The sequence below is a fragment of the Strigops habroptila genome, chromosome Z, assembly GCF_004027225.2.
Source record: "Strigops habroptila isolate Jane chromosome Z, bStrHab1.2.pri, whole genome shotgun sequence".
NCBI lineage: Eukaryota > Metazoa > Chordata > Aves > Psittaciformes > Psittacidae > Strigops > Strigops habroptila.
Window position 1 is genome coordinate 91,198,630 of NC_044302.2, and position 27,796 is coordinate 91,226,425.

Genomic DNA, 27,796 nt, shown 5'->3' on the forward strand with positions numbered 1-27,796 from the left:
GACAGTGTTGCTGAGCATATGTTACCAAAGGAAAAAATGGTGTCTCAGATCACAAAAATTCAGAGACCTGCACTATCATGAAATGTAAGTTATTTGAGCCTGTCTGCTAGAAATTGGCGGCATCCCCAAAAAATGAGGAGGGGGAGTAGTTTACTTGACATCAAGAAGGTTTATTCTCTCATCTCTTGTCAATACCAGTTACAGAGTATTAATGCTCATATCAGATGGAAAGCTACAAATCAAGTTTGACACAATTATTTTTCTTCACATGGTATCTGTAAAGTAACCTACTTTATAGATATCCGACTGTCTGCCTGAGTCTTTCCACTCAACACCTTCAGGAGGCTACGTGAGCGCAGAGGGAACTTGACTTAAAGGCCAGATAGGAGAAGAAAAGGCAGTAAGTTATTCTTTATGCTTTTCTGCAATGTCTCAGCATGTTATCAAAAGCCAAGAACTTCAGGGAAAGATGTTAAAGATGGAGTGACCATGGAGGAGGAAGGAATTTTCTGACTCAGACCCTTTGCTGGGCATCTACAGCACCACAGAAGTACCTACATACTAAACAAGAGTAATTTGCAAAGATGTAGTAGCAATACCACCCTACGTGATTTAGCAAACCCAATTACAGTTACACTTCAACAGATGACTCCAAATGCTGCTAAAAGACTTTATTAAAGACTACTAACAGTTCTCATAACAATGGCACGTACAATGATTCAAAATCATGACAAATAGCGTGGAGTTTTGAAGAGCACTATTATAACACACCATGGACAACAACAAAGCAGATGTGCCATCTCAGAGCTCTACGAGCAGGCCCATGAAATAGGAGTTACACAGCTGTACAAGTGTCAGCGAAAATAGAAAGAAAAAAAAAAAAAAAGGTCATTCAATACACAGTCCTTAAATTTATTGACAGTATTACAGTACTTCATGGGCAAGGACTGGCTTGTTCCAGCTGCCCTTTCCAGAGCACAAGGGCAGCTGGAAATAGCAAAAATATATCCCCAAAGTATCCCCAAAACAATAGGAACCCTCTAACAAACATACCTCAGGCGCAATCGCTTCTCCAGACCCTCCTGCTTATGAATTTTCAGTCAGAAATTCTGACCTCCCTGCTATCACTTTGCTCAGGACAGTGTTTTGTTTTGCAAGAAAACAAAACCAGGATGCTTCTTTAAGACAGTGCAAAAATATTTTCAATGGTATAGTTAAATCACAGATTAATGACAAACAGCACAGATCAACTGCAGCACGGCCAACAGCAACTTCAAGATCAGAACCAAATGGACCTGCTGCTCTTTGACCAGCACTCCAGACTGAGTGCTTGCAGAGGGGAGACGTGTTGATCTCTCCCAAGCAAGCCATCATTTCTGGGTTCATAGTGAGGAATGGTCTCAGCTACTACAGGATAACAAAATGCTACAGAAAGCCTGCAAGTATTAAATTATCCAACCCTATGTCAAATAACTAATGAAAGAGTATCTAAGCGGAAAAAGTATATAGCAGCCATGCTATTTGTCATGGCTTTAATGTTGTTCCCTTCCTTACCGTGTCAGTCACGGTAGCCAAAGTGTGACTTGCGGAGTTCAGCAGCTTACAGCAACCCCGTGGTGATGCAGGATTCCCAGCAGCACGTGGGGATTTATATTCTCCGAGACACACAATCTAATTACAATAGCAGGGCAGCTGCAGTCTGCTCCTGCTGTATTGTCTTTGCAGCTTTTGGCTATGAGATCTTAGGCCCCTCTGCACTTGTCCCACTGATCTCATCCAAGCTCACAGCAGCACATCCATGGTCATATTCATCTGGTGTGCATCTTCAGAGCAATTTGCAACTTATTTTGTAAGCAGACGTTGAGGTGTCTGCGTATCATATAGGGACATTGGTATAATCTGTGCCAGAACATCCCCTGGCAGCTCCACAGTACACGAATTCAATGAGAGATAACTGTGATTTGCCAAAGCCCCAAATCATTCTTCTTCTCCCAATTTCCACACAGTTGTGTGTTTGTATCATAGTGTGATTATGTAGAACCTTTTCAACATCTGCCAACTTCAGAGGATAAAATCACAGTGCTGCATATCAACAAAACCCAGCATATCCAGCCTCTAATATAAAATAATTTATATACACAAAGCAGAATTCGCATCTTAACAAGAGACTGTCTCATTCTCTATGGTGTCTTAACCCAGCTACTAAAAAATAAATAACTCGCATCAGCTTGATGGATTTGTTTCCTGTACAGCACACGTGCGCTATCAGAGCTGACAAAAACAACAAGAAAGAAACTTTTGTGATTAATAAAAGAGAATTGTTGAACACTTGCACATATTGGCACAAGGCAGAAGAGAAAAGGGAACATTACACAGCTCAGCTCAGGTGCCTTCCTCTGTGGACCGGGACTCAGATTTCAACTTTACAAATTCTCGGGCAACTTCATCATTGGTTCTTTGAGAGAGAATCCTCAGGATTGTAAGTCCAGTATCATCCATGTGAATCCTGCGTCCCAGGGGGCACCAGCAAGCACAGCTTCCTTTGTCTGCTATGTCTCTGAGCTGCATCACTGCTATCCCCAGCACCCGGTCCTCCCGAGCAAAGCAGTAGTCTTTCACACAGACTTGGAGCTCGTAGGCGTCAGGACCATCTTCATTCCCCAATATGCTGAAAAACACACACAAGTTTACTTACAGTTTCTCAGCATGTATAAATTACTCTGCAAAATAAAGGTGTCAGCAGCTGACTACAGCACTTTGATGAGCCTCAGAAAACTCCTTTCTACAGAAAACCCTGGTCAGAGAGGGAGAAGTAAAAAAAGAACGAATATGGGTGTTTTTGTTGGTTTACAGCTGATACAGACAACCTGTCTAGTTAAAAAGAAAAAATGAACAACCCTTATCAAGTTGCCTTTGCATGTGTGTGTGTGTTAAACTGTGAAATAAGAGGAGCAGAGAACATTAAAGCCATGCTAATAGATTTTCAACTCAGATACTTTAAACTTTTCTGCTTCTGTTAAGGGTTGCTTCATTTCAATAATTAATACTTTAATTAGATGAAGTCTTTGTTAGAAATTCAGAACCTTCCATTAAAGCAAAAGCTAATAAAAATACATCCCCGACCCTTCTCATGTTTCTAAAATTAAGAGAATAATTTTTAAAGGGCAACAAAAATCCCTTCTCTTAGAGGAAGCCTGTCAAAGAAAAATTATATGCATGGTCCCTCTCCGCTCTCCTCTGAGATGTTTACAGTCTTTTGCTGTTCATCTCTTCTCCTCTCATTCTTACTGTACAGCCGGGTGAGCATTACTCTGTAGCTCCCTTTGTTGAGCGTTCCAAGAATGAAGATGCCTTTGTAATAATGAAAGTCAAATAAGCAGAGTTCAATTCTTGGTGTTGAGAGGTACTGCAATTTTAGCAGTGTAACTTACTACCAGTTCCAAGGGCTGCATTCCTGGAAACAAATTCAGAAAGCATGTCCAACAGGTCAAGTTAGGATAAAAACACACATTAATACTAAACAAACTAAAAATGTATAATGAACTTTTAGCCTCAACTCTTACCAATAAAAGTTCATTAAAATGATGGAGCACAGTAAAGTAGGTTCATAGATCATGCAGTGCGCTTCAGAAGGTAGTCAAAGGATGCTGCTGATGCAAAACAGACCTCAGCATCCTACCCACATTTCCTGCCAAGACACTGACGACTGGCCAAGCTACTGGTTCATGTACTCTTTTGGGCCCCAAGCAGGCTGTTTGTAGACTCTGGAAAACCTTCTCTGCCCTCTGCATCTGTACTTGCCATGACAGATCCCCAGGCTATTTTTCACACTTACAAGTGAAAGGTTTCATTGTATTTGGGAGCCCAATTGTTGCTCTTTGACTTGGTTGTGAACTTCCTTTTCTTGTCACTCTGATGGGGCCCAATCATGGTAATTTCCACAAAAGGACGGAACATGCCAGATGTCTGCCACTTCAGGTCGTTGGCTGCCACAACTGGAAAAGAGAGTCACAACCTGGTTTACAGTAAATACTCACTTGTTCCCATTGCTATGGACACCTTCCCGGTCTGCTTCCAATTTCTTGTTTCAGAGGACAAAGTCCAACTCAAAGCATGCCAGTGCCCCGACACACATGGGCAGGACTTTTTTGTAATATAAAGACATACTTTTTTGCTCTAATTTAAGTTCTCTGATGGGCATTAAATGCTTGGGATAGCATTTAGCTTGTGCCATATGCATAGTCAAGAAATTCGTCCAAAAAAACAGGTATTCCCACAGCTCTGGGCAGGCTGCCCTGCCAGTTCAGTGCTTAGGTCTACATTACATATGGAATGAGGAAAAAAAAGGTGGTGGTGGGCATTCTGGCAGACAATAGTGAAGTCTGTGTTGAAAAGGAAAATGAGACTGCAGGTAAGATAAAGCCTATGAGCTGTGAGTGGTCCCAGAACTCAGAATTATTAGCTCTTTAATTCTCATTCACTCTCTCAGGTCACTGCAGGGAACAGACTGAAGCACGGGAAATGGCTCTGAAAATCAGGTTTTACACTGCAGTGTAGATTTAACCAGAACAGAGGCCTGAAGAGCTATTTATATAAATCTTTAGAGGAAACTAAAGTAGTTAAATATGCTGTATCCAAGCAAAGGAGATGAAGAAGGAAGAGGAAGCCTGGGATGAATCACTGCTTGGGTTATTTTCAGAGCAGCTCTTCAGGGACCAGCATGGCCTTCAGGATGGGGAAGAGGAGCTTCTGAACTCTTACTGGGTCTGTGACCTCCTGGTTTACACTGAGCAGTTTTGCAACATCACCCTGTCCTGCTGCCCCATTCTCTGCAGCACAGGCTAAACTGTGGCGCCTGGTGAGAGGCATCATCTGATTTTTGTTTACTTCATACATCATTTCCAATAAACAACAGGACAGTGCATTGCCCTGTCACTGGCTAGACAAGCTCATTTGCTGTTTCTCTCCATGTTCCTGACGTAAAACAGAGAAAACAATTCTGGATTCACATCTCATGAGCTAACACAGAAATATAACGACTGCAAACTGGAGATTTTCCCCAACACAGTCACAGAGCCTGAGCAGCAACACATGCCCTGCCATACCTTTCACTGTGACCTTGTGTTCACCAGTTCCAGGGTGGGTATACAGGTCAACCTGTATGGACACTTCCCCCACAGGATCATCCACACCAGAGCCTGTTGGAAGAAAATCGACATCTCCTGTGCACACAGGGATTAACATTTATGGGCACCCATCTCTGGTTTATGGCCTCAGCAAGACAATATAGTGTATTCACAGTATACCCTCCATAGCCAGCTTTTCAGTCAACACTGATAAGGTAACGTTAATGCAAGGTAACATCAGGCTTGCATGCCCAACACGCATAAACACCAACATTTTTTGCATTCCACCATGAAGATCGCATCCTGTTGAGAATACTAATAAGAATTTTAACAGAATTTAAAAGACCTAAAGCTCAACAAAGGACCCTCATAGAGAGCAAGGATTTTTCAGAGGTTCCCACCAAGCTATTGTGTGTACATGCAGGCATTCCACTGGTGAGCACTGGCATTCCTGTCCACTCGGGGAAGAACGGAGGATGAAAAAAACAACAAAACAAAAAAACACACCAGAGAGGAAGTTTAGGAAAAAAAGACAAAGATGTTAGAGATTTGTATGGAGCCATTGTGCAGTCTCACCTTCCAGGAACCTTTTTCCACATTGTGCATCAGCTAAAAGTTGTTGCCCTGACTGCCTATGTGCTTCTCCTCGGAGGTTAATGAGAACCCCTTCACTGTTGTGCACCAAAAGAGATGACAGAGAAGCACTCGCAACTTGCATATTTATTTCCCTTCATCAATAAGCCAGGGAGAAAACAAGATGTAGCTTCACAGAGGAAAAGATAACATGTTGTAACAGAGGGAGAAGATTTCATGAACCTTACAATTTGTGTATCATAATGTTTTCAACCTTTTAAATTTTCATCATAATTATCAAGCAATATGTGGAAATGACATTTTTCTGGGTAGGAAAGTCAAGATGTCATGTAAACTACAGAAGATGGCTTTGCAAAATGAAAATTAAGCTTTGATAATAAGATAGTGTGATTGATTTTGCTTTCTCTTTGATAACTATGTGACCTCAGGTTGACAATTAGCAATGCTGTTGTAATTGGGATACCTACAGGGTAATTGAGTATCTCCTAACAGCAATGTTATTTTGCGAATTTTGAGGCTGAGACATATTATTAAGTGAAAGAATTGGTCTGTTTGAAATTGAAGATAAGGAGCTTGAAGGATAAAATTAAATAAACATTTTGATTAGATAGATCTAACAAGTCACCTTTCACAATAACACTCTGCAGGCAGCAAAAAAAAAGTCATTTAAAAACCAAGAGGTTGAGAGCTAATCTGTGTAATTCTCTGAAGAGAATTACATGGCATGGAACTGTAGGCAGTGAAAGCCACATTGACATACAAGGATCTGAGCAACCAAAACAGAACTTCAAATTATTATCTTAGGGTAGATTCTCATTCTTGACCTGAGTACAACAGCCTCTATACTAACACTTGTACTGTTTTCTCCCTGCTTAGAAGGCCAGTGTTCCTTCTTTTCTGTATACAAGCACAGAGCTTTGAAATTGGAAAGCTTAATCAGTGACCTGACCCACCTGGTAGTGCGGGTCTGTCACACTGTTGGCATTTTCCATGAGAACAGACAAGATTATCAACAGTATACAACAACTTTATCAGGCTACATCTGCAGAAATATCAGCTGTCACTTAGGTCTTAATTACACTACAGATGTAATTAAGAGGCTATAAAGGAGACACTGATGCTTCAGAGCAATGACAGTGGAATCATCGCATTACCTTTGAGGGAGTAAAAATATAGGTATTTTTTTCTACCTTCATTCTTGTCTTTTCATACAAAAATCTTGTTCTATTAACTGAAATGTTCAGAGACAAGAAAACTCTTCGTAGATGGCCAGTGAAAAACATTCTGAGCTTGTACAACTGCGTGCATACACATGCTTGCACATTCAGTGACAAATCAATTTAAATCTTGGCACGGAAGTCTTGTTAGTATTACAATACTGGAAAGTGAAACTGCAGAACTGAGCTCGTGCAATGGGTTATAAATGTATTTCACCTAAGATAACAGAAAGACTTTGGACAGCAAAAAATAAATTGAGATGAAACACAAGACTATTTAATTTTTTAGGGCTCTCCTGAGCACCCGGACTTTTAGTTACCCCCCTCTTCAAGCCAGATGGTTCAAGCTAGGCCATAACCTTGAGTGCATATCAGACATGACCACGTATTACAGTAGCCCGTCTCAGCAGACTATATGCATGCAAGTCCAAGATTTGAAACAGCATTTCACAGCCCATGGTAAAGGGTAGGGGAACATGTCCGTAGCATCTCTCAAAAAACACCCCATTTTCAAGACAGCTTTCATATCCCATCAATAAATCTCAAGCTTAGGGACAGGCTCTCAGGCAAGGTACAGACTTCTAGATAGTGCAATCTGTGACTCTGTCTGTGGGATGCAAGCACTTGGTGAAGGTTCACTTCTACAGGGAGCTACAGGGAATGGGTCTCTGGAAAAGGTTTCTGAGCATGGGCAGGATGACTTCAAAAGCAAGGCAGTTGGGTAATGTTGTTATGGTAACAACATTAGTCTTGAACATACCCTTATCTGGAAGAACGTCCTCATTAGCGGTAAACCTAATACCTTTCCCATCATGCACTGAGACATGAATTCAAAAGGCAAGAAGCGAGCAGGATAGAGAGAGAAGAGCATGAATTACAATCCAATTAGCGGTGTCACTTTAACAAATAAAAGACAAATATTCTAGCTCTTAATAGAAAAAATATCCTCTTAGATCTTCAACATCAACACAGGCTTTGGAGAGCAGGGCTGTCTGCAAGTAAGGGACTGTCTGGTTAAATCAAGAACAGAATTTGTGCTGGCGCAACTAAACCGCAAGCCCTGACCCAACTTTGCAGAGCAAACATTTAACAGCATAGTGCTATAGAATCCTAGCTCAGTAAGAAAGGGAGGGCAATAGATACCTCACAAACTGGAAGATGCAAACATTCAGCAGTGAAGTAAGAGAGGCAAACAGTGAGCATTTAAATATTTTCACATGCAGCCCCCACTACGCTTGTGAGAAACTTGACTTATGCAGATCTCATCTGCCAGAGAGCTCTGGTAAGCAGATGTCAGCTGTAAATACCAGTCCCTTCTTCCCTCAAATCCATGTGCAGATCTCCAAACCAATCTACCAACTGGGGTTACTAAGGAAGTGTGTGCAGCCACAACCCCAGAAGCAAGTCATGCCTTTCTCAGATACATTCCATCATTGACTCTATAGAAATAAGGTGGCATAACTGAAGTCTTTTGTAACCTAAACAGGATCAAAAACTCTCAAGCTACTAATGAAGAAGATGATGATTTGGACCGGCTTAGAGCCATTATGTGTCTCTTAAAGTGGGTCAGATCAGCCACAAAGAAATGTCATCAGTCAGCTATGAGATACAACGGATGACCTCATAATGAGCGCATCTTATGTCCTAAAGCTACAGCTTCACCCTTTCTAAGCTTCTTAAAAAAAAAAGACCAAAACAAAACAAAACAGACAAATAAAATCAACCCTGCAACCCTACATACTTCTGTGGCAACTCTGTATACTCCTGTTGCTCTTAGATTATGTTCAATTATCTTTGTGGACGTGATAAACACTCGCCCTCAGTCGAATTTTATAGTCACATCATGCACTGCATGAAGCTGCTTCCTTATACCAGCTTTGAATTTGCCACTTTTCAGCTTCAATGGAGCATCTTCTTCCTCTAATTTTAAACACTCCTGACTGTAGGATGGAGTGTAGAACAGCAGTGCTGCACATGGCCTTATATCTTGGCTCATCACAACAACATAATAGGATCCACATAAAAACCTAGCTTTAATTCATGGTCTGGATATACAATGGGAAACATTCACCATAGAATAGCAAAGATTGAAAACACACTGTGCACACAAGTTCCTCCTTAAAAAGTGTAACTCTAATGGCAACAGCCAAGTTCCTGGAGTCCCTTGTGGATGTAGCAGTCTTTGACCTGTCTGGCCACTGGATGTCATCGTTGCTCTGCTGGGACACAGCTAGAGGACCACTCTCAAATGCAGGTACTGACTCTATAAGTCCAGTGTTTTAATGCAGTATGTTTCAGCCTAAGCAAGAATATATTGTGCTGCTAAAGGCAAGGATGATTCAGTCCCTCAGAGCTGCACTCAACTTTTCACTTTAAAAACAAACCTTGTTTTGCTCAAGAATTCTCAGTGGTTTCTCCACTGGTTGGGAAATGCCAGTATCATGCATTCTCATTTGCACATGAGGGAAAATTGTGTTATCTTGAAAGTGCCTTCCCTGTGATTTAGGGATCAGTGTGACAGTATATGCTGACATAGTTAGTACAGGTTGTGGGGTCAACAGGTCTTATAGGCTTGAAAGGACTGAAGGGAAAAGTACCCCAAGCAAAAAGATGGTAAAAAGACACCCCTATGGAGCTGAATTACTTTGCTGCTGAGATGTAGTAGTCCAATGTCAAAGCTTGTATTTAAACACCCTGAAAACCTAAAATATCAGTTTCAGTTTTGATCTAACCTCTAATAGTATCTGCCCCCCTCTTCCTGAGATCAATGACATTCAGTCAGCCAGTGATGGTCCCTGGCTAGAGACCAAATTATTCTGTGCAACAATCTTGAGATGTTTACATGAAAGCAATGAAACATAGAGACAATTAACTGTTTACTCCTTCCAGGTCAATGAAACAGCACCACTCTCACGGCTTCCCAGAGAGCTAACAAAGGACTGCAGTGGCCCAACCCAGCAGATTATTAGTATGTTGTGGTGATTTGTAATCATCTAGCTCTGTACACACCCTGTACTGGCTGCAGAAAAATAGTGCTTTCGTTGCTCTCCTACGAGACTTTTCCATGTACAGGCAGCATGTAGCTCTGTGACTCATCACATCCGTGTCAATCAGGACTACATGGGCTGCTGGCAGAAGGCCTGTGACACAAGCACCAACTAGTTTCTGTGGTGGTGTCTTGCTGAAATGGTTTCTCACACCACTGTGTAAGCTTCAGTACAGTAACTTCAATTTCATTTAAGTCACCCACCCACATTAATTCATGAAACGTGACTGGTAAGTGAGGATTGCAGAAAAAAGGACCACAAACACTCCAGGCCTTATGCTTCACAAATTTCTGCTCTCTCAAAATGCAGCTGAGTGGGAAATGACCCCCTTCTCCTCCACGCCTTCCCAGTTTCAAAAGCTCTGAACTGTCACGTTTCCAGAAACGTTACTGCCAAAAGCACTCTACAAACTGGCAGTACAAGACAGAGTAATTACAAACAGAGCAGACAGCTCCATTCAACTTTGCCAACGACACAAAAGAGCCTTACCCTGAGCTGTCTGAGTCTGGACAAAGGTTTTGATGAGAGTGTCTGTGGTCTGAGTATAGAGAGAGAGAGCATATCGAAGTGACTGCAGGTCTGGACTCTTCTCCAAGAAGGTTTTCTTCAGTCCGTTCCCACCAGCATGGAAATATTGCTAACAGTAAAAAGAAACAGGTAGAAAATGAGGACGAATTGCAGCCAGCAACCAACATTTACATGCTACTGGGTGTGTGGATGGGAAAGAGCTGGAAAAAATCACAAAACAGATTCTGTACTGGAAATGCAGCTCTTAGACCAACTGAAACCAACAGCTCATGGCTTTCCTCTTCCAAAGCACTGTATAAATACTCTGCCTCCCAGCATGTCAGTCACCTGAGTCTATTCAGGTGTACACAAACACAGCAGTATCACTCATTTAGAGCCTTTATCTCTGCAACAGCAGCAACAGACTCCTGCCACTTCCTGAACTGGCACAGGCCCTATCCTCCCAAATAATATCTGGGGATGGAGCAAGGGAATGACTGAGACAGAAATAGAATCACTTACTTTGATCGTATCCAGTGCCAGATCCAAAACAGCACACTGCTTTGGAGTGAGACTCCTAGTTTCTTCTCTCACCATATGATCCTGTGAACAACCATTATATTTGACATGAGCATGCTGACAGAGACTAAAGCAAAAGGAGCCCTTAGTACCACCACCCTCTCTGGATTCATGCTGTGGCATTAATTCGTCTGTTTAAGGAACATTTAATTGAGCCTCTCAGAATCATTTATTATACCTTAACTTGAAAATAAACTCATTTTCTCTGTTTCTTGCAGGCACAGAAGAGAGAAATAAGGAAAGGAACCAGACAGAGGTAAGTGGCAATTTAAAATCAGTTTGCCTCTTAGAAAACCCAAAGAGGAGTTTGCCTGTACCATGTCATTCTGGAGCAGCTGCAACAAAACTCTCGAAGTATCACTTAAATCAACAAAATCTCAGAACCAGATATTGGGCAAAGCTGTTATATGTTGTTTGTGGATTTTCTTAATTCTTCCACCTGCAAAGGTCAGTGTATCATTGGTGTAAAGGAAGAAAAACAAACAAGCAGCATGTTCTAGAAAACCCCTTTGCTAAAAGAAGTTGTTTCCATTGAGACCCACCATCTCTAATAGCAAAGAGCCAGGAAGCCCTTAGTAAGGAATTACTTTTCTTGCAGTGAGAGTGTATCCCTATCAGACTCCTGCCTGACCACAAGGATGTGCCATCCTTTGGTTTTCCACTAAGCTCTTTCTCTCTGATGCTCAGTCTAGCTCTCAGAGAAAACAGCACATTTCAGTAACTCAAAAAGCTCTGCACAAACCCAAAGTCTGTGTGAGCTGCTGGAGGGTCAGGCCAGCTGACTGCAGCCTGGGTGCTAAGGTATTCATGAAAAAGATCTAGACAAATCAGGCAAAGGCTACTTATCCCTATTTCAAACATGTCATGGCCTCTGATATGAGACACTTTCCAGGAAACATGTCTACTAACTTGTTTTGAGTAAAGCATGCCTGCATTTGGCATCATGTGCATGTTCCATGCTGATAAACCTGCCAGCTATCTGGCTGCATGGTGATTCTTCACATTGCCTGGTGCTGTTCCCATTCATTATCCACTTTGATCCATCTCCTGCCTGGTGGAGACAGGTCTCGCTGCAGTCTAGCTGCAGTGCTAGGCATTTGCCATCCTTCTGACAGACATCTAGCTAGCACCTTTGCACAGCGATGCTTTAAACTGTACAGAAGATGTCTCTCAAGTCAGCAATAACTCAGACAAGTTTGCATCATGTTTTCTTGAGTACTAGAGACATGCCTTAACTTGCCTCCTTCCCACACACAGGATTCTTCTGGTCTGGGGACCTATGTGCAATGGCAGACTACTCTAAACTGCAAGGGTTCTTCTGTTGCGACAAGCTGACCTTAGGGGAGCAATAGCTCTCCTCCCTCTTCTTTGTGAGCTGGGAGTAATTCAATTGAAGATGATGTGGCTTCACACTTGAGTACACAGAGGGTAAAACATTCTTTTCTCTGTCTGACAGCCAGATTAAGCATACAATCAGCCAAAGTCCAAGGCCATGTTCATGGGAGAGGCCAATTTAGACAGGGTAGCTGTGGCCCCAGGGCAGAGCGACTTTCACGTCTGCTGAAATTACTTTCTAGGTCTGCCTGCCAGATTCCCCACAATGTGATAGAAACCAGGTGGTCAGCATTTTTCTCTTTAAACACCTACACAACTCATTCAGCCCCACTTTGAGTGGTCACACCACCCAGTGCTCATGCTCTCAATGCACAGTAACACGTCACTGCTTCCTAAGAGAGCTTCCGAGTGCCATATATTTCAACACATTATGTAAAAATAACTCAGTGACTGGACCGGTAATGCCTGCACCTACACAGAGGAGCCCACAACTGTCATTCCCCTTCGTATCTGCCCTCTCCAAATCCCACACTGTTCCCAGAAAGGACTGCACAGACCCTGCACTTCCCGAATTGCCAGCCAGGAGCAAATCACAAATATTTATGTCAAATAATTATGCAACTTCAAGCAGAAGTACTAAAAAACCCCTCAAATTAAAACATCTTTTTCTGGTGTCTCAGACTCATCCTTGTGTTCTCCACAGGTACTCTCAGAACTTGTGTGGTCAGACTTACCCTGAGGCAGTGCAAGGGAGAGGAGGCTCCCTGCTCCAGCACCTGGCTATTAACCAAATCAAGCAGAAAGAGTCTGATAATAAACGGGAGGCAAGTATGTGGCACCAAGGTGCCAGGTTTATGGTTGGTTTTCTGAGGGGTTTAAAATACACTGTGAAATTCATTTGTCATCAGGACAAGAGCCTGTGCTTGTTGGGTCTGTCAGTCTCAGTTTTTCAGCTGAGTTACCTGATTCACAAGGGCTCTGTTCCCCCTGTTCTACTTAAGACAAATAAAGCTTAAAATCCACCCCATAATTTTCCCAGGCTTTTAGAGGAACTGCAAAACGCACAGAGGCGCCATGCAGAGCCATTTACTCATGCCTTCCCTGTTAGCTTGTATGTGCCTACAAAACCAAAAGGATTATTTTTTTATATATATATATCTACATATATATCTCTATATATATATATATCTCCACAATGCTTATACAGACCCAAACAATTTACACTCTTGTAACACCTTTACTCTTCTGGAAGTTTCTGGATGCAATATTAGTTCACACCATCTGTCTGAACTAAATGTCTACAAAATTCAGGTGGTAGAGTGCTTTCACACTCTATGTGGCTCTCTTGCCACATATAAAATCCTGTGTACCTGTGCTGCTTCAGTCCTTATGTATGGATATGCAAAGAAAGGCTTGAACACACACTAGGGCTTGTGTGATTTGCATGATTACATGCATTTCTAATAATGCAGTCCAGAGTTATTGAGTATTATCCAGAGTTATTACAGTAACTTAAGCTGCTGCTGATGGATGGCCTTCGTGACCAGTGCAAATGGAAACCAGCAAAGTTTCCAACTCGTTCCTGGCAAGAGGCACTTTTTACATATTAAGAAATTCCAGTAATGAGAAAATACATTAGAAGTAAAAGATAACAGTGAATGTCACTGTCTATGCCCAAGAATGCAAGCAAGACACAGGAACTTGTAATCTGTGCACAAACTTGTGCTTGTAACCTAGAAGGAGAAACAGAGCAAATTCAGAGCTCTCCCCCTTTGATACCAGGCATGCACGCAGAAGGCAGGGATGGCTTCTCTTTCCCAAAATGCTGGGTTCTTGCTGATGTTTTTGAAAGGGGATGGGGATACTTACAGGAAAAGGGAGTCACATTTGGACACTGTGGTCCAGCTCGCACTCTCCCAGGCTAGCTGCACAGCTCCTCGCTCCCCATTCCTCCCATTGAAGCGACAGAGAACATTCCAAGTGCAGGGAGTGGTGGAGGTAGTGAAATCCTTGGGAGTCACCAGTTAGGACAGCCTGGCAGCGGGAGCGCACGGGGCTGCCCGCAGCACAAGTGACAGCTATTCCCCTGGGGAACCATACTCGAAGGTTTACCTCATGTCACTGTTAACTGCTATGTAACAGCCTCAACATGCAGCAGGCGAAAATGATTCTGTGTGTATCTAATGACACACCTGCATGTCCACATAACTTACTAGGATTGCCAATAAGCACTAAAATGAGTTATACACTGTCCTGGCTCATAAACATGCATGTGAAGTATGGCTGCTGGGCAAGGGAAATAGATAGTCCTATACAGACAGCTGTAATAAGTGCACAAGACAAAAAAAAAAAAAAATTATGAGAGAAGACGAATGCATTTTGAAATTGCACTAATCACTTTGGAGAATGCCCTTTGCTGTGGGAAGATTTCCCTGATCACACTCCGAGATAGAGTTCACATTCAGCTCTGTCTTCCTTGCAGCACAGTTTGTGCACTGTGACACTTCAGATTTAGTGCTCCTCTTGCACAATACCTGTTCTTGTAGCACAAGTCAAACCACAACATCGTGCAATTTGAATGCTGTAAGGTGTCACTATTTTCATACCATTCCTGTTGTGACCAGTGAATTAATGCTTGATTAGATTAGATGAGGTGGCGTGCACTTAGTAATGCTCATCTCATGCACTGTCATGTCATGCATTGTCAGAACACATCAATGTAGCCTTCATGCTAATTGCCAGCTTGCCTGCAGAGAGCCCACGCAGAAGGAATTTACAGACACAGGCTCTCTTCCATAAGCAACAGCTATTTTTGTAACAGTTCATATAATTCATTAATAGCTAGCACAATCATCTTTCTGACCAATTTCTCATTATTGGGATTGCATAAGGGACTCCCTTTTATACATGGAGATAGAGAGGAACTGGCCAGATAACTTGATATTAAGTGTTCAAGGCCAGGCTGGATGGGGTTTGGAGCAACCTGGTCTAGTGGAAGACATCCCTGCCCATGGCAGGGGGTTGGAACTAGATGAGCTTTAAGGTCCCTTCCAACCCAAACCATTCTATGATTCTATGAATTCTGCCTTTTTCATTTTAAATTGAAACATACCAAATTTATCACTGTAGCTACAGAAGAAACTACTTTGATAATTAAACTCACAATAAAATTTAACAGTTCAACACAATGCTAATGTTAGCAGAATGCATTTAAATGCACATGCAATGCATTTAAAAGCATTTCTCTACAATTGCATTCAGCGACAAACCACTGGAAGCACAGGACATGCTACATGCTACTATACTTCCACGCTTACACACACAGACTATTAACAGAAGCCATGCAGAACAATACCTTCAGCTTTGACAAGTGTCCCAGTTCCTTAGCAGCACTGAAAATCAACTGTGTGCCCTATGATTGCAAGAAGTTAGAAGAGAAAGGAGGGTGAAAAAAGATCATAAACAAGCTTTGAATGTTCTTCTTTTGAGCAAGTCAAGCCAGTTCATAGCTAGAACTTTATATAACCACCCCAAGGCCAGTCACAACTCAACTCCTTGCCGGTTTATTACCTAATATAAAACCTGGCATTTCTGTGGATACCACGCTAAGCGCTACTTTGGTGCACAATATCCTGCTAACTGGTTCACTCTTGTTTACAGCAGCCACCCATTTAAACAGGATGTACCTTCAAATGGATGGTGCAGGCTAGGGGTGAAGGCAGTGCGCTGCTTCGTCTCCAAGTGCTTCTTTGGATTTCAAGTCTAAATACGCATGAAGACAGCTGAAGACTGGCCAAAGCAAAAGATCACACAACTGATGACAATCTCTCTATAGAAGTAGAGCCCAGCCAGTGGCGTGGGAGTTAGCATGCGTGAGATCAGAAACAAATCTGGGTGGCAAACAACGTCCGGTGAAGAAGAATACAGCATTGCCTTTACATGCCAAAAGCTTGGCCAATGGCTCTTCTTCCACCACTGTGGCTTACTGATGCTGTCTGACCAATGAAGTAACAAAAAGCGAAGATAAATCCCAATGATGAGAAATCTTTCTTCAAGTCACTTACACTCTAGCACAATGGATTTTTACACACTCTAGCACAATGGATTTTTACACACTTTCTCTGCAATGGTTACAACAAAGATATTTTTCTTTTTTCCCACCACAGCATTTCTATGTTGTGTGATACACTCTTTTCTTGAGGAGTGAAGTCCAAAATTTAATGAGAAAGTAAAAAGCAACCAAGACAATTCTCCAGTCTCTTATCTTGTTGGGTGGGTTGAAATTTATTTTCTTCCACTTCACTCTTTTTCAATCATACAATCCTGCCTTTTTCTTTAAAAACAGCCACCACTGCCTATTACTCCACTTGGCATAAAACCCCAACCTACTGTAATTCTGGCTATAAATTCTGCATCTATGATATTATGAAACTTTGCCCTCCACTTCAGCCCTCTCAGGCTAGTCAGATGCTATACTTCCCTGAATAAGTTACTTATTCCTGGAAAATATATAACCAAGCTCTGCAGACAGCTCTCATTCCAGGTGCATCTCTAGGGAATGAATCTGGGAACTAAATCTGGGCTTGGTTTTAGGACCAAGACAAAGCTACAGGCAACCCCTCTTCCACAATTAAACCTCCCCTCCATTATCTTTCTCAGGAAACCCTTCTGTATGTCAGGAGCAGTGAGCTCTCAACGATGATCTTTGGCTCTCCCTGCTGTAATTGGTCATTAGGGGCTAGCATTAAAAGTACATGTCAATGTCACCACAAGTGTCAGTTGAGAAGTGCCTGCGGGATATCTCGGGTAAATACCTGAAATAAGCTTCCAGAGAGAGACACTGCTGGTGGCGCTTTCCAGTAAGGTCATTTTACCCAGGAAAACACCTGGGAGAAGATGAACCTCATCTTATTTGGGTACTGCTGGCTCCATGAGGACTAAGGACTACATTTCCCCAAAGGTCTCCAGCAAACCCAGTTTTCCCTTCCACAGCCCTCCTTCCCCCTCCTTTACCACCCCTTTTCATCTCAACAGCCTTTCACCATCCCACTTAACCACAACTGCCGTTAACTACTCCCAACATTGAAATTGTTCAAACTGTAATGAGGCAAGATGTAAACCCAGAACTAATATATTGTTCTTTGCCCCTGCCTATGCCACTCAGCTTGGGGTTTTTTTGCTGCCTTCCTCAGTGTTTGTTTACTTATTGCCTTTTAAGTCAGTACTCTGTGAAGCAGGAACTACCCATACATGCATTTGTAGAGGAAAGGGAACTGGGTTCAAGTGCAAAGATCATTGCCAAAATAATTCTTATTTTTTCCCCTAGGATTAAAGTTAACATCAGCCCTATTGATGAGTTCCCCTCAGCACAAAAAGTGTCTTTATACCTGCTTGTAGAGGTAGCAGGCACTCTTTTACAGAAGGAAAGCAGGCAAACAGTTTACAGATGTAAAACTGCAAAGACTGAGACCCACTCTAGGGACACTGGACACCCTCTGCCCATTACAACAGCAATCCAGAAGCGAATTTTTAGATGAGATACTTTTTCTTTAGTTTTTCTAGCTTCAGAAATTTCTTCAAATTGAGACACTGTGACCTGAAATCACAGACAACCTCTTGATTTGCTCAATCTGTACCCATCACCTAACCCTCACTGTTCCTCAGCCTTTTATGTTTGTTGAATACACATCAATACAGAATGAACATTATTGACTTTGTACCTAAATAGAAACTCTTGATAATTGATTAAAGTCACAACTCTTGGTGGGGGGAGCGGGAAAGTGCAGGCAAGGACAATGCACCCATAAAGGAAAGCTTCTGAAATAAGGCTGGCAGCTTCACCTGCTGCCAGTATCCAATGGGTAGTGCTAAAGAGCACAAATCTCTAAACCGAAAGAGTACAACATTCTCTCTTATTTCCAGCTAGAGAGGTTGAAGATGACTGCACACCAGGATGAATACAGAGATTTCACTGTGGGCCACACCAAATACAGCGACTGCTGTTCTGTATGACTGGTCACCAAGTTTGACTTATGGGTCTTAAAATTCAGGTTGTCATGCCTGTTAACCAAGTAGAAGACAAAAATTTAACATTTTTATAACCTGAATTTTGAAAAAGTGAGTAGTCTCAAAACACACTGACATTAACTTTTCTTGATCCAGTATTTTCAGGGTTCATTGGACACCTTTTTTTAATATACATTTGAACAACAACATTAACCAGCCTAGGCACGTAGTTTCCCTGCTGCAGGCTTCTAAGGAGGGCAGGTGGGTAACACTGAGCAATACCCAGTGACTTGATATGCTTCAAGGAACAAAGCTGCTCATAACTACTACTCACTTTTTGCCCACTAAGAAAATCCTCATCAATCAGTGCCAATCTCTGTCAATGTGTCTGCAAGGAGAAGTTATTTTACTGCTATACTGAGTTTGTCATCAGTGCTGGTAACATCTAATGAAAATCTGGATTGCTCCTTCCTCTGCCAAATGGCATTCCTGTAAACAAGATGCTATACCTCCTCAAAAAGAAGTTATTTATGCATGGAAAACATATCACGAAGCTCTATAGACAACATTTATTCCAGGTGCACCCCTAGGAAATGAAAACAACTAAACTTAAATATCAGGTAGTTTTGAGGAAAGTTGCCCACAACAGGTTTGATTCAAATGTCAATGGCAGAATATAAGGAAAAAAGAAGTCCTTATTATAAATTGCGTCTGCCTTGCTCTGTGGCAAATATAGCTGAAAAGGGGACAGACATCAGTGCTGGTTTTCCTGATTCTTCCCGTGAAATTACTTTTACCTTCCTAAACTTTTTGGAAACATGAAAAAAAACCTGTAGTCCACAACACAAAGATTTCAAGTTCCTCGTTAATGGTCTGTTTTTCCCCCCTCAGAGAAAGCATTTAGAGAATGATCATCAGCTGAGTAATTGCTAAAACCCAAAAGAAATACACTAGTTTATATTCCAAAAGGCTCAATCTCTCACAGCTTAACTGTTCTACTGCTCAGCAGACAAAGTTAGGAAACAGAAGCCTGCTGCAAGTCTTTTGAAATCCAGTCCTTTTTGGAAAACATATTATTACTCAGGCTGAGTACATATTGAGACATACCAATCCAACATAGTTTCATCTGGTACATTCCTTTCCCAGATTTTTTTAATTCCTACATTCAACAACAAGGACCATTTATGCTAATAAATGAGATCTTTATCAGCAGCATTTAAGTTCATTTAAAAAACTACCAGCAGGCAATGTTCACTACCACCCATTAAGACTATTTTTTAGCTGTTGGCAACTCCGTATGAAACTCTGAGGAGACAGGCTTACAAGTGGGGATGAAAAAGGGAAAATAATTACCTGTCAGTACAGAGACCCGGGCACATGTGCAGTTCACAGACCACCATTTCATTTAAGGATAAGAAAGCTTTTTCTCCTCATCACACAGGCAGCCTTGGACTTTCCTGTTCCTAGCTAGCACAAGGGGGAGGCTTCATCTACACTAACGCAAGTTAAGAACGGTTTCAGAAAACCTCTTAAAGCCTCACTCTCCACCACCACAGAATAGGTCTGGAGTGGTGCTGCTTGCAGACGAGCCTGAAGAACAGCCAATTTGGAAGTCATGTGTAATATCTGTCTGCAGCTTTAAGAAAATTTTCTTATCTTGGACCATGTTCTCATTTAGTGAAGAGAAGTCTGACAAGCAGAAAAAAGCACAGCAGGAGCAAGCACAAATGGAGCCTCACGTGAATGGCTGCAGTGTACTATGTGAGATAAATAAAGGAGAGGCTCCAGAGGAATCATCTCTGTGTAAATTTAGCAACCCTTCACTGACCAGACTAGTCACTGATGGCATGCTATAGTTTTGTCCTAAGCAGCAAAGAAGAAAGAAATGCGTAACTAATCCATTAATATCCCAGAGCATTGTGCACAGAACCCCAAAATCAGGATTCACAGGGAGCTGTGTCTGCATATCCACTCGCCCAAGACAGAGAGTGTTTAACTAAACGTTGATCTTTACTTAAAACTAATGAGGTGTGAACTGCTCAGTGAGTTACTGGAGATCATGTTGCTACTAATCTCACAACCCACAGGCAACCATTGCTGAGAGAGGTAGAAGCCTCATCTGAAAGTCATTAAGGGACCTGCAGCTCTGGTCAGTACCTGACTGCTTTCCCACCCTACACAAAATCTTCCAGAAGCAGCAGAGAATGGAAGAGCAGAGCTCAGATTTTCTTCCCTGTGTGATACAAGTTGAGCTAATTTAGTTGGAATAGATCGGTCTGGAGAGTAACAGGCATTAAAGCACTGCGCAGTGACAGCAATGCAAGCAACAAGTGAGACACGTTGCAGAGTGTCAGGAATCCTCCACCCAAGTATGCTTTCCACAACCACCATCAAAAAATGTTTTTGCATTTCTTATCAGTTTTACAGAAGGTAGAGCAAATATTCCATAAAAGGGACTGTTTCCTACCATGAATATCCTCTACTCCTTAAGGCCTGTAGAGGAGTTTTAGGAGGAAAATCGCCAGTGTCCTTCAACCATGGAGAGGCAGCACTAGGGTTTTTACTGCTGAGGGCTGGGAGTAAAGTGAGTTACAGTGCCTGGAGCTCCTTCTGAGTCTACTGTGCTCATAACACTGCCAACCCTGAGTTTTGCATTGTCTTGTCCTGACACCCTTCACTGCCAAGGATGATGAAAATCTGGAGGTGACAGGATAAATCACTACATCCCAGGGGACAGCAGAAGCAGCTCTCTGCTTTTGTAGCCCATCTAGCGCCTCGCAACAGGTACCCTGCTCAAGGACTGCAGACAAGACCATTTTAATCATTGCACTGTTCACAAACACCTTTCTGAAATGGCAACTCTTTTCCAGTCTGGACTAGTTCAACCTCCTCACTAAGATACGATTGATTAGACAGCTGAAAATCCAGCTATGAGCATTCTTCATTATTTCAGACAGCTGAGGACGCACTTCATTACACAAAATTTGCTTCTCATTTTGAAACTGAAGTGACGGGAACAAAGACACTCTGTTAAAGAAAAAAAACATAAAAATCAAAGTGGCTTATAGCAACGTCCTGCAGGTTGGAAGAATTGGCTGATCACAGTTAGTGCCTTCTTCATGATGCACGCACAGAATCAATCTCCCACTCTGCCTTTAAAATTCAAAACTAGCATATATAAAGCTCAGGCAGCTCCTCCCTGGTTCTCTCCAAGGCCCTTGATCTCAGTGCTTCAATTCTGAAGGAGACATGTTAATGCTGCTCTTACATGATGATTTTATCACCTGTCCTCAAAGACTCCTTTTTACAGCAATTCGACTGAGAGAAAGAAATTTCATCCTCTTAAATTTAGATTTTTTTTCCTTTATAAATCAAAAAGGCAAGCAGAAATGATTACTCCAAATCCCAGCTCAGAGCAAGCAGTCTTTAGCAAATTACACCTCATGCTAATTTTATGCTTAGCAGGTATGACAGCACACTGCATCTCAGCAGTTTTGTTTGCTGTCATCATCAAGGCCAGATATAAAGGCCTTCCCTCTCAGAACAAGAAACACCTACTGCAAGACGCAGGTTTGCATCAATTCTCTAGACACTGCAACCCAAGTCGTCCACTCAAAATATACAGGCAACTACTGAATAGTGAAAACACTACTGTTCTACCCATTCCTGGGGAAAAAAATACATCAGTATAAACAAGCCGCAGACCAAAAGTTTACTCCAACACAGAGATGAAGAGAAGTTCTGGATCACCTCCAAATAATGAGGCTATAGCCCAAACTTCAAACTGCCTCCAACTAAGTGTCATTCCCCAGAGCAGCTGGACATGCATGACTGACATTTAAACAGTTTCTATGGTTTCTCGAAATTGGGGAAGAGTTAATCTTCCATTGTTAAAAGCATCACTACATTCATAACACACATTCATCCAGCACATCCACACAGCTGAACAATTATATAAAAGACTACCTTTGAAGGCCAACTATCCGGACATGCTTCCAATTCCCTGCCATCAGACACAGAAATCATGCCAGCCCATACCGATTTTAAAGCCTTCTGAGGGGCAAAATGGAGGGCTGTGTCATTAAAAAGCAAGCCTAAATTGACCACATCTTTACAGAGAGACACTTGAACAGATGACAATAATTAGGCAAAAGTGTTTACAGGTGTTGATCTAATGGCATGAGGACACCACTAACTGCCCAATACACATACATAGCTCACATACATGCTGCCACATACACAGCTCTCTTTAAAGGAGAGCAAATCCCTAATCAATGTGATTTTATACACTTGATGGCAACTCCTTTTGTTCATAGATTTTTAATTGTTGTAGTTTTTTTAGAGTACTCTGTATTGTGCAAACCTACTATAAATAGAGCTGCTCTCTTTCTTTACCAGGTTACAGACATATTTTTCCATCTTTGAGTAGGCTTCATGCAGGCAAATCTACCTGGACACGATGACTCATTAGGACAAGGAGATGAGTTACACAGGCAATGGCAACACTTTCTGCTATGAGTCAGGAAGAAGAAAATGCTTTACCGTATGGTCTGTCAGAGGAGGCAGCACAATCAGTTTCTCCATGGTATTCATTACTACCCTCCAGAGCTCTTTCAGCACCCGTTTCAACACTGTCTTTTCACACACGGTTGCGAACAGTGTCAGGCTGCAGGGAGAGAGAAAGAATCTAATAAGTTCAAGGAATGCAATTTACAGAGAACAGGAGATGTGTATGGGAGAACCAGTGCCCCATCCAAAGCAGATCATCATAATGACTGCTTTAAGGGTAAAAATCTTCCCTTTTCATAAAGTACAGCCTGTCTTCAACCCTTGGAGTTCTAGCACTGAAGATGTCTGGCCAAAATGGATTAGTGGCATTTCTGATCCCAATTATTTCTATTTATTCCTGGGATTACAGAAGATATCGCAAAGTTATGATGGTTGGGAATACGCCACTTAAGAGCAGGTACCTTTGAACTAGTTCCCTTGAAGAAGATACTTCCTGATGTATTTGGTTTACAGAGTATATAGGAAAAAATTACAAGCAAATATAGAATAATAGGGTTTAAATTCAAGGACTTATAATGATTTTTGTTGAATACCTAAACTAATACTTCCCAGACTCTTAGGCCAAAGTTCTTGCACAGCTTCTGACAGCTGCTGAACTCTCTAAATCTTCCACATCTATAACCACCCTGAAGCATTTCTTGGAATTCTCTGTATTTTGTGGCAATTGTATCCACCACCAATCACCTGCCATACATTTGTCCACATTTTTTTACATGCTTTAGTTATTCCTCCTTTGTAACTGTACAGACTATCAAAAAGGCCAAGAAATGTTAGATTCTTCTTTGAAATGATTGTTGGACTTTGGCATTTACTGATCACACTGGGCGAGCTACAAAACAGGAACTCTGCAGCCAGTAGCAGTGCACAGGTGATAGCAGACTCTTCTGCATTGTGTAATATCTTTTCCCAGGTTTCCCTTCTTCCCATAGCTGGTTAGGCAGCAAATTAACAAAACAGGGACAAGACTGATGTGGGTAGGATGCAGGAAACAGCAAAAAAGACTCTCCTTCTGGTAAGGAGGAAAGAAAATAATCAGGCTCAGATTATCATAATCAAAATGACCTCCTCCACAGCTGGATGAAAGGTCTGTCACATATCAAGTTCCCAGGGATACGAAGGAAGGTGGTTTCTCAGGATCTGTGAAGGCATGCATGGAAAATGCTAAAATGAAAAGCTCCAAGATCTAAAGATTGCTGCAGAGAGTCACTTACTATGTAGTGACCCAAAAGGAAAGACAGGACAATCAACACAAAGAGCTACAAAAGCAACTGTATTTTAAACTCATAAAGCTTCGCATCTCTCACACCATTTATTATGAAAATTGTTGGACACCCCTTTCAAAACAAAGAATTGCTGTGCATCAGCAAGAAGTTTAACTTCTACAATGATTAAAAACTATTTTTCTTTGCAGTTCAAGGCTTAGCTGATGAGAATTATGTGCAGTTAGCCAAAAAAAGCCCCTGTACAGCTGAATCATACTGCGTGGTGTTAATAGCAACAGTTAATTAAAGCAATGGATCAAGCTTATGTACATCACACAGTTCAGAAGCTCATTTTCTAGTCAGAATAGCACCAGGTATGAATAGAACAAACAAGCTTACATGACTGGGATACTGAGTAGTGTAACTATCAAGTATGTAAGTATGGTTTGCAATAAGTTTGCTAATAGGATACAGTGCAATTTGTATAGGAAAAAAATATATAGCTAGTAAATTTAGAATTTCAGTCTTTCCCACTACCTGATCAGCAGCATGTTTTGCTGATTGCTGTAATTGCCAGAGGTAGAAAGGAGAACAGAGTGTGCTCTGACACTCAATGAAGGCTGAAGAGGTGATCCATGGCTTAAGAGAGAGGCAGATACGGGAAGAAAAGCCATTAATTCTTCCCGAAAATTCTGAGGCTGTGCATCTCAAGAACAACTCAAGAATATGAAGCTGATTTTCCTTGCCCCTTCCTGTTCCCAACCTGATGCACTGTATATGTAACATGTATTTGAACACTCTCTTACTTTCCATCCAGGAAATCCATCAATGGCCTCAGGACATTATCCGCATCTTGTGCAACTGTGTTTCTGGCATTAGCAGCAACATTTGCCGTCCCTTTCACTTGACAGAGGATATCAGACATTTGCTTGACACACTCATCAATACGAGTCTGAAAGCTGAACAGATAGGAGAGACGCAAAAACAAGATTATCAGTGGCACAGATCTCAGCTCTAGTACATAAGGTAAAATATTGCAACTCCATAAACCATGCACTCATTTACACACTTTTCCTTCATGAGATTTGCTGCTCATTTCCTTACTGTATTTGTTACCAAGGGGCATGCTATCCAGTTCCTATGCCCATCATCCACAGGCAGCCTACCACATCTGAACATGACACACAATCACATTTGAGAGGAGTTTGTTCACTCACCTTGCAAAAGGAAATGTTCCCTTCCTGTTTTCAAGAAACAATCTTATTCTTTGCCCAAAACACTCTGCTGTATCTTTGCTTTCTACACAGGGTGTTACCACAGAGACTGGGGTATCATATGGAACAAGGGCAAAAGGCATGCACAACTGAGCACCCATGAGTCCATCGGCAGTAATGTGGTATGACCCATCATAAGATAAGTCTTTAAAATAACAGAGACAGCCTGAAGACAGGCACTGACTGAAACCAGTCCACTGCCATGCAATCCACGCTGTATCGAAGTGTCAAAATGGGATGTGGAACTCAGCTGTGCAACAAGCAGTGTCACTGTAATGAAGTGACATGCAAGGCATCAAAGCACAGTTATTTTTCCATCTTGCACTGCTAAAAGGATATTCAAAATGAAATAATACATGGTTAATAATGATGACTAGATCAGCACAGCTGTCAACATATCAACTCGGTGAATAAAGGAAAATGCTTTGACATTTAAAAGAACAGTTACTAACAACAGGGATTATAAGTGACATTTAGCTATCCAGTAACAGCACAGGGGTTTGAAATCAGGAAGAGAAGTCAGTGCTAGGAGCTAGGGTAAAGATTCAAGAGCGAGTACGCAGGTTTGGAAGCCAGCTCTAGATCAGAGTAAGTGGCATGAACTTCTGCTGTGTGAGCCACCTTGGACATCCTTGGGCTGGGTGCTAGCATAAACCCCTCTGCCCTGCGGCTCTCATCTCCCTTCTCCACCCCATCAGTCACCTCTTTCCTCTCCTGCACTGCCACCTCCAGCCTCATGGTCCCTCTTGCTCACTTCTAGCCTGCCTCTCACCACAGCAACTCCAGAGCTGTCTCCCCACACAGCTTCCACTTTCTGCACTTCTAGAGGAGAGTGGCTTGCAGCAGTCAGTTGTGGCTACAATGACAGCTTAACCAGAGGCATAAGTCACTGCTGACAGTGCCTGTTCTGTTACAGGTTAATCTCACCCCACAGTTCTCCCACATACTGCATCAGTTGTAGGGCTCTGCTTTAAGATGCTGTAAACGCCAGCCAGGGGATGAAAAATAACAGAATCCCTTAAAACATAAAAAATAATATGAGGCAAAATAGTGAAAAATGACAAATCCATTACTGTGGGAACAGGTTCACTTGAAAGTGAAACTCATACAGATGTAGAGTTCAACAGCAGCCCTTGGCAGCAGCAAGTTAAATGACAACCTCGCCTGTACTGTCAGACAGAGCCTTCTGCTACCTAATTCCTACAGGAATTCCCTCCTTCACTGCTACAGCCACCAAGAACAAAACAGCAGCTACTGCATGCAGTATAAACCATCTCGAGGCTCTTTTTCTCTATGATATTCTTTAAAGCAGGAAAAGCTCTTGTGTCCAGACATAATCCTCTCTCAACACAAGGGTGGTGAAGCTTTCCAGATACGTGCTGCTTTCCCAGCAGGTGCAATTATCTCACATAGATGAAGAAACATTAAGATCTGCAGCTTCAGGTGCACACAGTGTGGCAGAACAACTGCTTACAGACTCTGCACAGAATATGGTGGATATCTGTCTTACCCCCCACATTTACATCCTTTAGAAGATCCCACTTATACAGTAAACCACAGCTCTGCTTTTCATTCCCTATTACTATAAAGGAATGAGCGAAGCATCTGAGCCGTCTGACTGGCTAAATCTCTTGCCAGCACATCTCTCTCAAACACTCCCTGGTATATATGCTGATATTGAATAATCTCTTTAAATCATATTTGCAAATGTCAAGATTGTACCCTAATTGTCTTTTAACAGTGCACCATGGAGACAGGTTTCAGATAACAAAAATCACCCCCTAATTACGATTTCTCTCTCATCCTCCATCTAATTATGAACCTTATCGATTCAATTCAGCTATAGTTTGAATTTCTCCATTTCTTGCTATAGCATCCATGGTAATGGGAACTTCTCTCTTATCTCCCTACTTAGCTCTGTGCGCTGAAACACAAATAGTCGCTGACAAATCCCACAGTGATTTTTTTGGTCATAAGTACTGCAAATCTGTAGACTGTAGGAGGCCAAGTTGGTACAATTTGCTTTATTCCTCTTGCCCACGTTTCAGCTATACTACGGTTCATGCTTGCATTAATCTTGTTATAAAGCACAACTTAAAATGAATGGGGTTTATCTTGAAAAGTGGTTGGTTTTGAAGATCAGTTGGGAGCCCTGTATTTCTAGATTTTGCTTAATTGACATCTTTCACAGTTCACTACAAAATTAGTATGAAGTCAAGTACATTTTTATCCCCAGGTAAATGGTAACATGATTTGCAATAAAACTTAATTGCCACCAATTACTCTGGCAATACTATAAAAAGCTCCTCCCTTTGAAACATCACAAAACACCATTCAGTG

At 41.8% G+C, this 27,796-nt stretch overlaps 1 protein-coding gene across 11 annotated transcripts in view; it reads right to left on the minus strand.

The window, feature by feature from the left end:
- Positions 1-650: 650 nt before the first annotated feature.
- Positions 651-27,796, minus strand: part of UNC13B (unc-13 homolog B) — a 212,451-nt gene continuing 185,305 nt past the window's right edge. For 6 of the 11 annotated variants that reach the window (XM_030512438.2, XM_030512437.2, XM_030512439.1 and 3 more), the window contains 9 exons: positions 24,989-25,141; positions 22,954-23,077; positions 15,761-15,817; positions 11,014-11,094; positions 10,474-10,621; positions 7,698-7,754; positions 5,106-5,198; positions 3,836-3,995; positions 651-2,668 (listed from right to left, as the gene is read on the minus strand). In XM_030512438.2, the coding sequence (XP_030368298.1) occupies positions 2,383-2,668; positions 3,836-3,995; positions 5,106-5,198; positions 7,698-7,754; positions 10,474-10,621; positions 11,014-11,094; positions 15,761-15,817; positions 22,954-23,077; positions 24,989-25,141 (1,159 nt within the window). In that variant the 3' untranslated portion in view covers positions 651-2,382. The remainder of the gene's footprint in view (positions 2,669-3,835; positions 3,996-5,105; positions 5,199-7,697; positions 7,755-10,473; positions 10,622-11,013; positions 11,095-15,760; positions 15,818-22,953; positions 23,078-24,988; positions 25,142-27,796) is intronic. The other 5 variants (XM_030512441.2, XM_030512440.2, XM_030512435.1 and 2 more) reach the window with 2 other exon arrangements.